Source organism: Nilaparvata lugens, unplaced genomic scaffold, assembly GCF_014356525.2.
Source record: "Nilaparvata lugens isolate BPH unplaced genomic scaffold, ASM1435652v1 scaffold5017, whole genome shotgun sequence".
NCBI lineage: Eukaryota > Metazoa > Arthropoda > Insecta > Hemiptera > Delphacidae > Nilaparvata > Nilaparvata lugens.
Genome location: NW_024090962.1, coordinates 3,372 through 21,956, shown reverse-complemented (window position 1 = coordinate 21,956; position 18,585 = coordinate 3,372). Strand labels below are relative to the sequence as shown.

Genomic DNA, 18,585 nt, shown 5'->3' with positions numbered 1-18,585 from the left:
GACATTAAGGAACAGGCCAAGGGACAATCTAATGTAACGTTTAGATATTAGTTTTATTGTACATTTTTCAGACCCATAATTTTAATCATAATTTTGTTATTCTGAAACCTGAACGACCATATGTCATCAAAGCGAGTAGCCCTTATTAAAGTTTATTCTAATCAGAAATCTGGTTTTTTAGATAATAAAATTCATATCTGTTAGATATTTATTTCTTTGAACCAGTAAATTTGATTATTTTAAATGTGTAGGGTAAATCGTTGGGACAATCCCAAGTTATGGGTAATCATTGAGTGTTAGGCTGGCAACAACTGCGTTGTTTTATCAGCTGTTCATAGCCTTATGTACAGACATAATAATTTCAGCTGAAGCACCAGTCATTATAGATAAAAAATTGAAAACACATTTTTGTAGCCTCAAGTTTTTTTTTTTTTTTGAAGAGGGAAATTTCATTTTATTGGGAACATTATTGTACTCATATTATTGATCCAGTTATTCTGTCTAAAACAAATCCATGACCATCTGCCCACCTTGGGACAGCCCACATTGGGACACTTCAATCATATGATATGCTCCTATTATAAAAATGAGCACTGCTTCTGAATCTTAGTTTATTCAAAGTAGGATACATATCAATGAAATAAATTATAAATAAATATGATATTATGATTATAGAATGTAATGTTGCTTCAGAGGCATCGATTCAAACACACTTTGACATTTTCAAATTTTCAAATAATGTATTTATACTATTAATATTTATAATGAAATGTAGACTCAAATATGTTTTTAATAAATTAACAAAAATAATGGATTGCTTATTTTTAATTCAATGTTCCAACCTGGGCAAGGGATGTCCCATCGTGGGCCGATCTTAAGCCCAGGTTGGGACACTCCCAAAAAATTGTTTTTGCAATAAAAAATCAATTGACAGTCAATGCAGTTGCCATCCTCAAGGATGAAAGTGTACGCAAATACAATAAATATAAAATTTAAAAATGAAGATTTTTTCTATTTTTGCACAAGTTATAGCTGTTTGAATTTTGGTGTCCCAACGAGGGCTGGTTTACCCTAAATATAACGATAACGATTCATTAAATTATTGACCGAGCGAAGTGAGGTCTAAGATTCAAGTCAACGGTTTGGCATTTCTCTTAATGTTTGAATGTTTATTATGTTTATATGTTTATATGTTGCGCATTTACGGCGAAACGCGGTAATAGATTTTCATGAAATTTGACAGTTATGTTCCTTTTTTGATTGCGCGTCGACGTATATACAAGGTTTTTGGAAATTTTGCATTTCAAGGATAATATCAAAGGAAAAAGGAGCCTCCTTCATACGCCAATATTGGAGTAAAAATCAGACTATAGAACTATTCATGATAAATCAGCTGACAAATGATTACACAGATGTGTGGAGAAGCCAGTCTGTATTTCCTGTATTGCTGTATTTCCATAAGGTCTATAGTTTCAATCAGGTACTTGTGGATGAGAATACTGCGTGAGGTCTACTGTTCACAGAACTACTAGTATATTAAACTGTTCACCTTTGATTTTATCATTACAACCACTGAAACCATTACATATAATTCTTCTTCCCACCGTTACAGTTGCTATATATAGGCTACTTATTGTGCCTATATATTATACATTAGTTATGCTACACTATAATTATACTAGAATATTATAATCTGTTCGTCTACCCGTTTCATTCAAAGAACCAATTAATTGCCATTTGATTTTTTGTGTTTTCAGTTCAATTGTATCAGCAGTCGCCCCAGCGGTTGTTGTTCCATGCCTACTGCGTCTAAGAAATAAAGGCTATGGCGTCACCAAAGGAATTCCCACCCTGGTTATCGCCATATCAGGCATAGATGATGCTGCCTCGGTCACCGCTTATGGAATCATCTATGGCATCATTTTCTCTGCTAGTGAGTTATTCAACCTTAAACATTATCATACAATGGTACACTACTAATGTGAGGTCCCCGTTATACGTTCCCCGTCCCCCCTTTATAACGTCCCCGTTAAAGTTATACAGAGTGATTCAAAAAGGACTTAACAACTTTGAAAATTCATATAAATCTTATTAAGCAAGGTACAGAGCTGGTTTTGGTTTTGTCTTGAAGGAAAACACTTCCAGTTTTTTTACTTCAAACTAAAGATTTTCTATGTGACTTCCGTTGGTTATCCTGCAGACATCCATCGATAGACGATTTTTTCCCAGACTCGCACTAAAAAAAAATGGATTATGAGTTTTTCTGATAAATAAAATTATTATTTCATGTCCATCATTCAATCATTGTAGAATATATTTTCTTGACGATTGAAATATAATTGATTATTTTAAACAAGGATAATCAGTTAATATAACATCAGATATACCGGTATAGCTATCCTCTATAGAAGACAGTGGCAAGACAGAGATTCGGCAACGCTGACCTCCTATCTTTCTCCACTGCCATTGTAACGTGGACCTCACTTTACATGGGCAAGCTCTTATCCATTGATTAACAAACACTAATAAATAAGAAACATTCATCCATTGTCTCTTTTCTGTTTAGGGCTACTTGTAATATAAATAGAAATAAAAATCACAGTACCCTTTTTAAATTATTTTATCACAACATGATTCGAACATTCATGCCATTTTCAAGTCAAGACAGAAAATGGCATGAATGTCCGAAATGTTGTGATAAAATAATTCAAAAAGGGTACTGAGATTTGTATTCCTATTTAGAATTTATTCATGCTGTAAAACGTATTACGGTACTTGTGAATAATTTCATCAAAATTGGCAAATTTGAAGTTTTATGATGTTCTCACGACGCTCAAGTCACTTTTCATCGAATCCATAATTGTAATCACATTTATTAATAATTATTTAGCAATCAATTTGCTAAATTCACTATCGTCTTTTAATGAATGAAAATAGTTTTTGTTGAAAAAATTATTTCGTCATTTGGCTGAGGTAGCCTACCCATGATACAAATACATCATCAAATTATATAACTTACCCTTTTCAACTTGTTGACACATCAACCCCGTGTTAAAATTACAATCGTATTTAGTATAACTTTAAGGCAGTTCGGTACACTTTTTTATTATCTAAATTGGATAATCTTCTTCAATATAATTTTAGATCATTATAAGAGTGAGAAAAAGTGGCAACTGAAATTTTCAAGTGGTTTAATAAGCGAGTTATGGGTTATTGAAGTGCTTACTCCGTTTTCTTTCCAGATCATAAACGGTTTAGACTATATTATTAGAACTTCTCTTAAAAATACAAAAAATGTATCTTTCCAAACTAAAACATTTATTCTCCATATCGTTCATAAATAAAAAAGTAACATTTTTTGTAAATTCGATTACTTGTTATTTTGGCATTAATCGCGAAAAAACGCATATTAGAATAAAGCCAATGATATGCTGAATGTATAATAAACTACAATTGAAAATTCGAAACCGTTCATAATCTGGGAAGAAAACGAAGTTTAGCACCTCAACAACCCATAGGTAGCTCGCTTATTAGACCACTTAAAATTTCAGTTGCCACTTTTCTCACTCTATTATGATGATCTTAACAATTACATTGGAAACGATTATCCAATCTAAATAAAAATAGAAAGATACTGAACAGCCTTAAAGTGAAAAAAGCTCACATTCCTTGGTGTGGCGACGACCCTTTTGTGCTGGTGTTGCACATTCTCAAGCCTAACAGAAGCATTATTGAAATTATTGTCAATTATAACTTTTTATTGAAAAAATTTAAAGTTCCTTGAAGATTGAAAGGATGAAAATCCACCATGTATTGTATTGGAGATATACTAACTATATATACTAACTCACCTAGTTTCAATGTATGTACTTGTTGAGTTTCATTACAAAATTATCTTATTTTCAAGATTCTCTGGCTCATGACATCGCAATAGGACCACTGTCCATTGCCGTTGGTCTTGGATTTGGCATCACTTGGGGATTCTTCTCGAAATATATTCCTGAAAAAGAAGATGTAAGTGGTGTTCTATTTTCATAAATGACCAGCTTCACGTATAAAATTCATGAGATAGGCCTGAATGCGTATTCCTTTGGGTGATATGTTTCACATTCTTTATGTGACCATAAATATTATCCTATACTATCAAACGAGCAATTTCTGTTTAGATGTTTCTATGTTTGTATTTCACCGGATTTCGAAACGGCTCTAACGATTTTCACGAAATTCAGAACATAGTAGGTTTATAATATAAAATTTCGATTGCACTAGGTCTCATCCCTGAGAAAACTCGCTGAAGGGCATTAAAAGGATAATTATTATTCATCCTTGGAAAACAGCTAATAATTATTTCGTCGTCTGTTGATGATGGAAGTGAGTGAGCGAGTTCATGTGTGTGGGACTGTGTCAAAATTATGACTCAGTAGCTGTTGAACTTTTGTAATCATTCAATCAGGTACTTAGAGCCGGTGCCGGTTGCAAAAAAGCCGAGTTATTTTCAATCCTGATTAATTCCAGTAGATCCATCTTTTTGAATGGTCTTCTCTGATTTGGATTGAAATTTAACCGGCTTTTGTGCAACTTGGCCTTTGTGAGGGAAATTTTTGCATTCCTCTGGGGATTAATCTCAATTTACTGTGATTAGATAGAACATTTCTGTATGAACTATGAATGTTATTATAATTTCTTCTTTCGTAATATATTTTTCTGCTTTTGTACTCCAGAGCGAAGCTCGGTCCCCGATATTTTGAACTTATAGCGGAATGAGCCATGTGATGTTGAACTGTTTGTATAATATTAGGCATTAGAATCTAATTTATATAAGTTTAATATAGCTATTAGTAAATCGTTTATTTGAAATTATTTTTTATACCTGGTGTGGATCACTGAAAATATTTGTTATAATTTTTATTTTTAATCTACTATTTTATTAATTTCAAAAAAGGGTACTATAGGGTACTAATTCTATTTTATAATTAATTTATTTTTAGAATTCTGACTCTACTTTTGTGAGAATAATAAAAGAGCCTCTTGAAACAAATTATTTAATAACTATGTCATAAACAGACATTGTACAAACAATATTTACAATGGAAATTACTGAGAAATTTACAGCATTTGATTTGGATATCGTTTAATTATAATTATTTAGCCTAATACTTATAATCTTCTGGTGAGAATTTGCATAATTTCTCATTTGCAATTCTATCACTCTTCCTTCCAACTACTTCTAAAAGTGATAATATTCTCATGAGTATGAAACTATAATCTTTCATAGTCTTATTATATTGTTAAATGCAAATATAATGTTATTTCTTCCATCATTATAAGCGTCTAAATGCAGTTTTGAAACATTTAAAAACTTATGACGTCAAATGCATCTTTAGAATTTATTGTTTCACGTAATTTATATTTTTTATTATCATTATCATCATCATCCTTCTCGTCCATCTTTTTATCTACCTCTCACTTCTTATTATCATCATAATTTGTTGATCAGGGTGGTTGAGAGTTCAAATTCAAATTTAAATTTATTTCTCAAAAAACATACACAATTATAATAATAATATAATATTATAACATCTAAAAATAATACAAGAAAAATACTATTAAATATTATATAAAATGATTCCAAAACTGCAGTATATTTTTTTTATGTCCATCTATGTTTAAGGAGTAGCCTACAAGGTAAAACCTGTGTGTAGACCTAAGTTGCAGTAATATATTTATTCAATATAAACTAAGAAATTAAACCAATTAAGAACAAATATTGGTGGAATATACACACAAATATGATTTTGTAGATTATTAGATGATGAAATTAGATAAAAGTAGCACACAATAATCATTATTCTATGATAAAAAAAAACAAAACATAAAACAAGAAACAGTTGGTGCCTAGAAGATTTTATCAGTTGATCACCTAGAAGATCAGTTTTATTTGATCTTATCCATTCCTCAATCTCGCAATTTAGTTTTTTGCTCCGGCTTGTATTGGCAACAAAATGAGTAGGAACAAGATTTATTATCCTCTGTGATAAGTAAGTGAATTGTCTTCTACATACATTCAAATCCATATCCTGTCTAAAATTGACTGAGTTACTACAACCTTCAATCTCCTATAACACTGCATGGTCGTGGGCTCGAATCCCTGGTCATAGGTGCATAGGATACGGTACCCTACGTTTAAGACATACTTCTATCAAAATTCGGAAAAGGAACAGCTTTGGGCTAGGCCAAGCTGTAGGTCCTTTTCTGATCATATAGCCTACTGTATTTGATTTGTGTATCATGAAATGTAAATAAATATTATTTAGGGTATGGCAGATAGCCTACACAACAAAATAATATACAGCTTATTTTGTGAATAAATAATTGAAATTTTGTTGCAGCCTTTTGTAGTTCCGATCCGTATCCTGACGTTGCTGGGAGGCTGCCTCATTGCAGTGTTCGGCAGTGAAGTGATTGGCATGGAGGGCGCCGGGCCTCTCGCTGTCATTTCTGCTGCTTTCTTATCCATCTATTTTTGGTCGAAACAAGGCTGGAAAATAGAGAGTGTGAGTAGTATGAAAAATATATTACATTGGTATTCATTATTTCCAATGACGAAAATGAAATAAAATTAATATGCATTCCGAAGCAGAAGCAGAAGCATGCCAAAAATCTGGTGTGGCGCACTCACACAACTTTCCTTGCCGTTATGAAAATTGATCACCTGACGCTAGTGTTCCCGCGCAGCTCAAGTCTACTATTCAAAGATTTGAGCCAGCTGGTGACAGGGCAATAACGCTGAAGACACACGACGTGTGCTATCTCTTCATAGTGAATCATTCAACAGTTGCCAACAGTTTGCAATTGGATAATCACATTTTCTCGAATTTCGAGCTTATTTTTAATTTGAGGTGAAAGTGTTACTGAACAATAGTTGTAGAGATTCTCATGCTGAATCTTTCCCACTCAATTTTTTTTTTTGGTTTGAATTGTCTCTGAAGTCTGATAATTGAGAATCTAAAATCAAACTTTGCATAGATGCTGGGGCGGAGCTCCTGAAATTTTTACAGATATGGGACTTGTGGCAGTTGATAGAGCTTATCGATGACTATTTCAGGCATAACTTTAATCAAAATCGTTGGAGCCGTTTCTGAGAAAATCGCGAAAAACCCTGTTTTTAACAACATTTTCTCCATTTTAGCCGCCATCTTGAATCGCATTTGATCGAAATTGTTCGTGTCGGATCCTTATTATTGTAAGGGCCTTACGTTCCAAATTTCAAGTCATTCCGTTAACTGGGAGATGAGATATCGTGTACACAGACTATTATTATCATTCGTTTTACAGTACGGTACCTAATATTTTTGTGAACTAGTTGTTCTGGAAACTTAATATTCAGTACAAATGTACAGTGATATATAAGATAGTTCACCTGTTGACCATGAGAGCTATTGAATGCCTACTTTTCTAGTATAACTTAGCTTACATATTATTCACAATTAATAATCACACGCTATTCTCAAACGTTTCTTAAATACTTCCCTATTCTTAAACAATTTTGTAGACTCTTTTGCTGATACTTTGATAGGTAGTGATTGTTGATAAATATTGTCTTCTATCCTATTATATTAAGCGAGCAATTTCTGTATTTTTATATTTGGTTATTTGTATTTATCTTTTTATATTGGTTATTTATATTTATTTATGGTTATTTATGTCTAACGGATCTCGAAAACGGCTCTAACGATTTTCACGAGATTTGGAACATAGTAGGTTTATGATATAACAATTCGATTGCACTAGGTCTCATCCCTGGGAAAACTCGCTGAACGACATTGAAAGGATAATTCATCCATGGAAAAACAGCTGAGACTTTCGTTGTCTGTGGATAATAAAAAAGTGAGTGAGACGCACTCGGTCTGTGGAAAATCAAAATATCGCATCCCCGAAATTCATAAGCTGACGTGTAGCCAGCTGTAAAATATGAACACAATCATTTTAAAAGAATTGTTTTCTGTTTATCAATGAATAAAAATAGCGAGTGAAGCTCGGTGCTTCGATATTAGTATTTATGTGAGCTTAGTATTGATTTTTTCGCATTGCATTTTCTGTGAAAATTCTAGGGATGGAAATGTATAGTTCTATTAAAAATGTTGATAATGACTGTTTTTTAATATGAATGAATTGTATTTTCCCTTATAAATAATAACATTAATTTATCCATGTAACAATAAAATCATCGAAACAATATTATAAAATACAGACTTGCCAGAAAACAGTATAATAATGTTTATATGAATACTGTTATTAGAATCAAATCAGCATGTTACCCTTAAAACCAATTATAAGTGTTCAAATTTTGAAAAATAATAATAATTAGTTTATTTCCATATCAAGCAAGATTACAAGATTGAAACCGTCAGTTTTTCCTAATCTCTAACATTTTTTAAAAGAAACCTTTTACACTATACAGTACAAGTGTTTAGCATGTTACATTAGATAGGCTACTTGTCGATATATTGTTTTGTGTTGTTAAAATTTTTAATTACGATACTTTTCAGAATCCAGTAGCAAATGCGTTTGAAATATTTTGGATGCTATGCGAGCCAGTGCTGTTTGCTCTGACTGGAATCCAAGTCAAGTTTGATGAAATCGACACCAATATAATTGGCGTTGGGAGTGGCATCCTAATTTTCTGCATTGTTGTAAGTATCTGCTCTATAATCGCTCTCTTGATCTTGTCTAAATTATTCCTATCTTATTCATATTTTAATTAATATTTATACTTTCCTTGCCCTATTACAATAGGTAAGGAAAGTATTGCTTTCCCAAAAAAATTAAGGTACCCCAATTTCTAAATTTCTATACGTTTCAAGGTCCCCTGAGTCCAAAAAAGTGGTTCTTGGGTATTGGTCTGTGTGTGTGTGTGTGTGTGTGTGTGTGTGTGTGTGTGGTGTGTGTGTGTGTGTGTGTGTGTGTGTGTGTATGAGTGTATGTGCGTCTGTGTACACGATATCTCATCTCCCAATTAACGGAATGACTTGAAATTTGGAACTTAAGGTCCTTACAATATAAAGGATCCGACATGAACAATTTCGATCTAATGCGATTCAAGATGGCGGCTAAAATGGCGAAAATGTTGTCAAAATCGCGATTTTCTCGAAAACGACTCCAACGATTTTGATTAAATTCATACCTAGAATAGTCATTGATAAGCTCTATCAACTGCCACAAGTCCCATATCTGTAAAAATTTCAGGATCTCCGCCCCATCTATGCAAAGTTTGAGTTTAGATTCCTAAATATCAGGCTTCAGATACAATTTAAACAAAAAAATTAGAGTGAAAAAGATTGAGCATGAAACTCTACAATTAATGTTCAGTAACATTTTCACCTAAAATTGAAAATAAGCTCGGAATTCGAGAAAATGTGATTATTCAATTGCAAACTGTTAAATCATTAACTATTAAATCATTCACTATGAAGAGATAGAAGACCTCGTGTGTCTCCAGCGTTATTGTCCTGTCACCAGCTGACTCAGATATTTTGAATAGAAGACTTGAGATGCGCGTTAACACTAGCGTCAGGTGATCAATTTTCATAACGGCAAGGAAAGTTGTGTGAGTGCGCCACACCAGATTTTTTTAACTGACAATTCCCTGGGATAACAATTAGTATACTAAAGCTTTCTAAGTACACTAACAAGTCTTGTTGCTTATGAAAGCTCACACATAAATGATCAAGCAGGGAAAAAAATGGAGCAATGGTAGAAAACTGCTGCATTGTAAAATGTAGCATTTGGAAATTAATTGTTATCAATACCAGTACCGGTTACGAAGGTATACATAAAATTATATTTTATAAATCGGTAGTATAGAGTTTGTAGAAACAAAAGATTTTTCAACAAATAAATTGAATCTAGGATTGTAATCATAAATTGAACTCCATTAAAAAAAAACTCAAGTAACAATCGCCTCAATTCTATTGCCAAATTGGATGACACAGTTTTGTTTTAGACGGTTTGGTTTCTAATCAAGTGATAACGCAAAAAATCTATACTTTTCAATACCGTAATTGGAAAAATTAATTAATAATTATCACAGAAATTCAAATTTCCCAAGTAATTGACCGAGCGAAGTGAGGTCTAAGATTCAAGTCGACGGTTTGGCATTTCTCTTAATGTTTAAATGTTATATATTTATATGTTGCGCATTTACGGCGAAACGCGGTTATAGATTTTCATGAAATTTGACAGGTATGTTCCTTTTTTAATTGCGCGTCGACGTATATACAAGGTTTTTGGAAATTTTGCATTTTAAGGATATTAAAAAGAAAAAAGGAGCTCCTTCATACGCCATTATTAGAGTAAAAATCAGACTATAGAATTATCATCATAAATCAGCTGACAAGTGATTACACAGATGTGTGGAGAAGCCAGTCTATTGCAGTATTTCCATAAAGTCTATAGTTTCAATCAGGTACTTGTAGATGAGGATACTGCGTGAGCTCTACTGTTCACAGAACTACTAGTAGGTATTATAAAACAAAGACAGATATGACTTTCCATCCATAACAAGCTCAGGTGTTCAGTTAATCATTCATCATACAATAATTTCTCAATCATGATAGAAATATCTTAAATATTTACAAAATCTGGAAAATCAACATCATATGACGGCATTTAGTGTATGATATCATATTTTAATTTTTTGTAATAATATTTATGTAAGTTATATATCACAAAAATCTAAATTATTTTGAAAAGTGTATGATCATTTCAAACGACTTTTAATTTTTGAGAAAATCTATAATCAATAGGTAACTTTCCCTTGATATAAGCTCATGTTGAAGAATATGGGCGACAATTCAAAAAGAAATACGATAATAACTTTTCTGTCAGAGCATAGTTCTGAAGTTGGTTCATCAAGTTCTTTAGAAGAGGAACTCAGAATAGGAAAATTGGAGAATCCCCTGAATTACTTCTCAGCCACAAGTGATAATCCTCTCCTTGGAAAGAAATTTGTCGACAGTAGAGGAGTTGAAATTGATTCAAATTTTGTGCTGAAAGATAAAGAAGCAATAGCGATTTTCTTCTCATGTAGCTACTGTTCTAAAAACACGAAAATATTACCGATGTTGATTGAAGTGTATAAGAAATCAAAAGAAATTTTCAAACCGTTTGAGATTGTTTATGTGAGTGTTGATGAGGAAAAAGAGAAGATGATGGATGATTTTCAAAAGAGCCATGGACACTGGTTTGCTCTGGATTTTGATGAGCCTTTCAGGTTGGCTCTGAGATATATGTATAATATTGTTAGTGTGCCACAAGTTATAGTGATTGATTCACAGGGGAATCTGATCACGTGGAGAGGACTTCAAGAAATACAAGCAATTGGGGTTAATGTTCTTGTAACCTGGTTTGATTGATTTCAAAACAAATTCTATGAAACTGAATTTCTATGCCTAAGATGAAGAATGGCCTAGACGAACTGGGAATATATAAATCAATAGTGGAATAAATTGAGAGAATGGTCTGACTGATTTTAAAATGGTTTCAAGTATTCACTGTTTTGTATGAACTGTTAAGTTTGCAATCAATTATAAGAACACTTGTTTTCATTAGTACCTACACTCTTTAATAAATTTCATCAATTGGGGTGGGTAAAGTGAATGATTCTTATAGTATTAAATTGAAAGATAATGTAACCCCAGCCACTGTCACATATAATAGAGTTCCACACAAGCTCAAGGATGCTTATATTAGAAAATTGAATAACTTGATTGATGAAGGTATTTTATGCAAAACAGATGAACCAGTTGAATGGTTAAATGATGTAGTTATTGTGGAGAAACCAGATAAATCTCTGAGAGTTTGTCAAAGTCCAACAGAATTGAACAAAAGTGTTGTAATTGAAAAATTTCCAATTCCCACTCTTGGTGAAATGCACCCCAAGTTGAAAGGTAAACGTTTGTATAGCTTATTAGATATTAAAGATGCATTTTATCACATTCCACTTACTAAAGAATCAAGTAAGCTGTGCTCATTTGCAAGTCCAATTGGGACTCTTAGTTTAAAGAAAATGCCTTTTGGTTTGGCAGTAGCACCAGAGGCATTTATGAAATTAGTTAATAAGTATTTTGGAGATATTTCTGGTGTAGTATTGTACTTTGATAACATACTTATTTCTGCTCAAATCACAGGTGCACCAACCCAACATTCACTTGTTGATTATTGATTGCAATGAAGTGGTGAAACTGTAAAACTATCTTAAAAGACAATAATATGGAATAATTGATGATGTTAGAATTGAATGATTATTGAACTAAATTATATTGATTTAGAGAATCATGTAAGCTATAGACTTGAAGGGAGCTCATGGGCATGAGTGGACATTTAAACATTGTAATTTATATAGAGCACTATTAAGATAATAATGAGCGGTGTGCACCTGATATAAATCAAAGTGAATTACCAATAAGGAATTTAATAAGAACAAAAATGAGAAAGGAATTGAAATTAAAAATTGAATTATTATTAGAGAAATAATATTTGGAAAATTATTTTTCTATCAATATTAAACGAATCAATCATTTTCATTATAACAATAATGATAAAACACTTCGCTTAAATGGGCTACTATTTTGTACAAATAATTAGAAACCTTGTAGTACCCTTTATTATTAAAACTTTAAAATATTTTAACTACTAGTTTCAACGAAATATTTCGTTGAAACATTTTGAAGTTTTTAATAATAAACCCTTTATTATTAAAACTTTAAATATATATACAAATATTTGTACAAATTAATAAACAACAAATTTTGTTGAAATATTTTAAGTTTTCAATAATAATACTGCAAGGTTTTATATTGTTTTTATAATTTGTACAAATTATGATTTATGATTTATCAATGAAATTTAAAATAATATGCCATCAAAAACCCTGAAGACTTCAGCGAAAACATAAATCTCTTGCAACCATTTATTTATTAGTTGCAGAGGATATGTAGTGTATTTATTGATGACATAGTATTAACTATTTGGTTGATTTGAAGCAAATTGAAGATGTTGAGTTTTTCTCAATTAAAGTTGAATATATCATCACTTTTCTTAATATCATATAAAATTCGTATTTTTGCCACTTCTTTGAACTAACATTTCTTTTTTGTATTCACTCCAACATATTATGTTTTGTATGTTGGGCTGATTATTGTATGTAATATTTGGAAACTGTGGTGCATTTACTCAATTAATTTCTTGTATATTATTCTTTTTGAATCCATTATTGAAGACTGATTTTTTACCAATTATTTATAGTCAACAGAGAACTTTTCCATCTTATTTTTAGTTCTTCCTTGATGGAACAGTAGCCTACTTATTAATTGTACTGTGATAAGTAACTTTGCATCACAATATCTTTTCCATTGATATTATGCTCTGTAACTTTGAAAACCCAATTATTTTATCACATTTTTTATATAATAATCTCATTTTCTATTTACAGATAAGGATAGTTGTAACAGTATTAGTTGGAGTCAAATCATCACTCAACACTAGAGAGAAATTCTTTGTCGCTTTATCGTTGATGGCAAAAGCTACTGTACAGGTAATATAATTTCTCCATTTTAAGTTATTCCTATAGTCTATATTGGTTTCATGAGATGGTATCTTTTTCAACTTGATTTTTTCACCTACCCATAATAACTTTACTATTTATTTCATCCTATTTTATTTATTATTTATATCAATTCATTTATTTATTGAATAGAGTAATACAGTAGTCGGAAAAGAAAAACAGGCTATTACCAAAACTTCTTCAATTTCCTACTTTTGTCTCAAATTGTCCAAATATTATAGGGTTATGTCATAGCCACCTCTAATACAAGGCCCCGGCCTACGATATTTCACGTCGCAGTGTAGGCCTAGAATCTAATACATGATTGGTGAAAAAGATTTAAAAAATACCAAATGATCTTTTTCACCAATCATGTATTAGATTCTAGGCCTACACTGCGACGTTGCAATATCGTAGCCGGGCCTTGTATTAGAGGTGGCTATGGTTATGACCATTTCAATTTATACACTAAATCATCAATCTGAATATACAATTGGACTATAGTTGGAGAATAATCAACTATTCTAAGAATAGTCAGAATAAGAATGTTGTTTAAATTGCTATAGTGTGAGGGTGGAATAGAGTACATATCTGTTGTACAGCTCTGTTTTGCATGCAATCCATTTTGCACTAGCCGGCAGGGCAGCCAATCATTTATGTTCTCTCCACTAGGTAGATTTCTTCTCAGGACTGGATCATCCAGCGAGATAGTTTTCCCTCTATTATAGATAGTATACCCATCAAAAAGTTCATAACTGGGGAGTTCCAGAGGAATAAGCTCATCAGAGGAGTAAGCTCATAATAAGCTCAGAAGGATAAGCTCATCAGAGGAATAAGCTCATCAGAGGAGTAAGCTCATAATAAGCTCAGAGGAATAAGCTCATCAGAGGAGTAAGCTCATAATAATCTCAGAGGAATAAGCTAATCAGAGTAGTAAGCTCATAATAAGCTCAGAGGAATAAGATCATAATAAGCTCATCATTTATTATGATTATAATCAAGATTCACTGTAAACTGTCTCATTTCTTATGAATAACAATAATGATACCCTTATTCCACCAAGGCTTGAAGTGACTTGCACTATAGATTGAATGGAAATTGGAATTTCATGACCTTTTTTACTTACTTGCATGCTTGCTTACTTACTTACTTATTTACTTGAATTCCCAGGCCCGGTTGCAGAAAAGCCAGTTGAATTTTAACCGTGATTAATTCCACGAGAACCAATCAGAGAAGCTGTTTTATAAAAAAGGCCAAACACTGTATAGTGCCTTATTGCTGTGGGAGGGGTGAATTGCTGGTCCAAGGGTCAAGGAGACTGGGTGCTGGTTGCAGGAAAGCCGGTAAAATGTTAACCTTGACTAATTCCACGAGAACCATTCAGAGAAGGCCTTTTTATAAGACAGCTTCTCTGATTGGTTCTAGTGGAATTAATCACAGTTAAAATTTTACCCGGCTTTTCTGCACCCGGCACCCAGTCTCTTGACTTGACCCTTGGACCAGTTCACCCCTCCCACAGCAATAATAAGACACTATACTATGCATAGCAATAACATTTGATCAGCCAGCTGAGTTGTATCCAGCTATTTGAGCAAACCAGCCAGCAAATTATAATTTTGTAATTGGGAATACAGCAGCCAGCCATGCGCAGTTGGCTTTCTCCTATTTTAGCCCAACCCTACACTGAACAACAAAGGATCTTCCTATCAGTCCAGTGTACTGCACCTACTCCCTTTTTTGGTCTTTTTTTATTGTTATGTTTCACCCTGGTTTCATTTGACTTACTTTCCTTTCTCTTTATTTGCATATAATTTTCAATATTTTCCCCATTTCCATTTCTTTCTATCTGTTTATTTTAAAAGCTCCCCTTGAACTGGTGGCAGTGACCACTTTACTTAGGTACTTACTTATTGAAGTTTATCATCTACTTTTACCTACTTGTGCTACTTATTTATTACTTGGGCTACTGACTTACACTCAGAGCTATCGATATATCCAAGTCAAAATTACATTTTCCTCCACCTAATGTCTAAAGTGCTTACTTTTACTCCCTGAAACATAATACTAAAGTTTCACTTTTTTGCTCTCAGGAGGAAAAACAGAAAAACTCCCAAGAGCGTAAAAGTAACTCCATTTGCATAACATGTGAAGCATCTCTATTTTAAAAACTTACATTTAAAATAGGTTAGAAGGTCTAAGCTCAGATGAGGAAGCATATAGAGTAGTCATTAAACCAACTAAATTCAATACCTTAACCAGACATTTGATCAATATATGAAAAATAATATGTTTGTATGCTAAAATTATTACAAACTTCATATCAGTATACTATAAAAATGTATAAATATTTTTTATATTCCATGTTTTTCAAAATACCAGCCAACAAATATTCCTCATTAACTAATCAAATTTGAAATGGGAACTTCATCATAGTTGTAGTTGAGTCGGCCATTGCTGTTTCAACTTTTGCCGGCATATAGCACATAGCGCTGTTGTCGGTGGTGAACTGTGATTACAAGCAAGCTGTTTACTTTTTAGGTTATGTTGTAACACATTGTTACTGTTCACGTGAGTTTTTAACAATTATTTTACTTGCAGTTTTTATAAAAATGTAGGTGGAGGAAAAATGTTGTGTATATCAAGAGTGGAAAATGCAAGGGAAAGGTTGATGCCCCAGGGCAACAATTTGAATTTCAGGGCATCTACTCTAGATAGACAAATAACTATTTTTGCACTTCATTTTGCTCTTTCTATTTGCTCTTCTTATTTCATTATTCTCTCTCTCTCTCTCTTTTTGGTAGAGAGTTAGTGGGGAGGATATTTTTAATATTCTTTCCGAAGAATGGACATTGATATGTCCAAAGCTCCGCCAATTTATGTAGATGCATAGCAATATAATTATCTATAGTTATTATATTACTAATTACTTTTTCATATCATATACAGTTCAATAATTATTTTCTTAGTCTATATTATGTAAATTCATCTATAATTTTGCTGTATTGTAAGCTATAGTATATAAGTGTATAAGCCAGTATATTGTAATCTACATAAATAAAGTACTCAATCAATCAATCAATCTCTCTATTTTTGTGTCATTTTCAATATTTTCTCTCACTTCTATTTCAATCATCTATTAATTTTGTAGGCCGCACTTGGACCGGTGGCAGTAAGCACACTGCGCGACCAACGAGACTCGGAGGACTTCAAACACGCCGAGGTGGTGATGATGATCTGCATCCTGTCAATCCTGCTGACCGCCCCGTTGGCGCCATACTTATATCGCTGCTGGGCAAGCGCATCCTCACCAAGACCACCGGCAACATATCACCGCCCGAGGTTGGCGGCGCACGCATCGACCCTCCATTCGTGACATCACCATTCAGGAGTACGAGGAGGAGGAGGACGAGAACGACAATGACATTGAGAAAAAGAAGGAGAACCCGAATAATCTGTCGACTAATTGGCAACAGCAGCCTCCCCCGTTCATAATATCTGCACAGCCGTAGGTTGGTGATGCAGTAGTCCATTAGAGAGCTCAGCCACTATAGACTGCAATAGTATAATAGAGAGCTCAACTAATCTATACTGCAGTAGTCTAATAGAGATCTTAACCACTCTATACTGCAGTAGTATAATAAAGTCTAATAGAGAGCTCAACCATAGAGAAACATAAGCATGAGATTGTTCGCTATTGTTTTGCTATTACGCTATTATTTTTCTCTATGGCTCAACTAATCTATACTGCAGTAGTCTAATAGAGATCTTAACCACTCTATACTGCAGTAATCTAATAGAGAGTTCATCTACTCTATACCGTACTGCAGTAGTCTAATAGAGAGCTCAACTACTCGACTGGACTGCAGTAGCCTAATAGAGAGCTGAACTGATCTATAGGCCTACTGCTGTAGTATAATAGAGTCTAATATATAGATAAAAATATAGATATAAATAGAGTTGAGCTCAACTACTCGACTGGACTGCAGTAGTCTAATAGAGAGCTCAACTACTCTATACCGTACTGCAGTAGTCTAATAGAGCCTAAAGGTGCGTACAGATTTACGCATCGCGAACATGAGTAATTCACTTTTAATCAGCTGATGCCAAGCTTTATATATCTATATCTTATACCGTTTCTGTAAAAATACAGATATAGTCAGCTGATTAAAAGTGAATTGCTCATGTTTGCGGCGCGTATATCTGTACGCACCTTAATAGAGAGCTCAACTACTCTAGACTGCAGTAGTCTAAGACTGGTCACACACCGATTAGTCAAGATAAGACTAGTCACGTTTAGTCACAATACTTCACATTGCTGCTTATGACGTAGCACACACTGATTAGTTTTTGCAGTTAGACATGACTCCATAAGCAACTATGTGAAGTATTGTGACTAAACGTGACTAGTCTTGTCTTGACTAATCGGTGTGTGACCAGCCTTATAGAGTCTATAGAGAGCTCAACTACTCTATACTGCAGTATCTTATAGAGTCTAATAGAGAGCTTAACTACTCTAGACTGCAGTAGTCTATAATAGAGTCTAATAGACTCTAATAGCTTAACTACTCCTAATAGAGAGCTCAACTACTCTAGACTGTAGTAGTCTAATAGAGTGCTAAATACATCTATACTGCAGTAGTCTAGAGTAATTCATGAGTAGTTAAACTCTCTATTAGACTAGGCTATTAGACTAGAAAGCTCACCTACTCATGAACTAGGTACACTGTTAGACAACTGCGGTCTAGAGAAATTGAGCTCTCTATGACTACTGCATCAACAGGTAGAGTGGTAGAGACTGAATCAGGGATGAACAGTGTGTAAGATCTCTCTGTTGAGAAATTATTGTGAAAAAATGGTTTGTGTATGTTGTTTGTTGTTGAAAATTATTGCAGAAACTGGGGTTGAATGTTGAGTGTTGTTGAAAATTAAATGAAAAACTCGAACTGGATGTTGTGAATCGTTGAAAGGTATCAAAATATTTT

At 33.1% G+C, this 18,585-nt stretch overlaps 1 protein-coding gene across 1 annotated transcript; it reads left to right on the top strand.

Annotated features, from left to right (window-relative positions):
* Positions 1-1,720: 1,720 nt before the first annotated feature.
* Positions 1,721-17,726, top strand: LOC111045736 (sodium/hydrogen exchanger 9B1-like; the record flags this gene model as incomplete). Its single annotated transcript, XM_039444598.1, is given in 8 exon segments — positions 1,721-1,933; positions 3,908-4,014; positions 6,390-6,554; positions 8,550-8,693; positions 13,493-13,594; positions 16,752-16,866; positions 16,869-16,937; positions 16,940-17,726. Coding segments are annotated over 8 exon segments (1,088 nt in total), but the record flags the coding sequence as incomplete, so codon positions are not given.
* Positions 17,727-18,585: the final 859 nt, after the last annotated feature.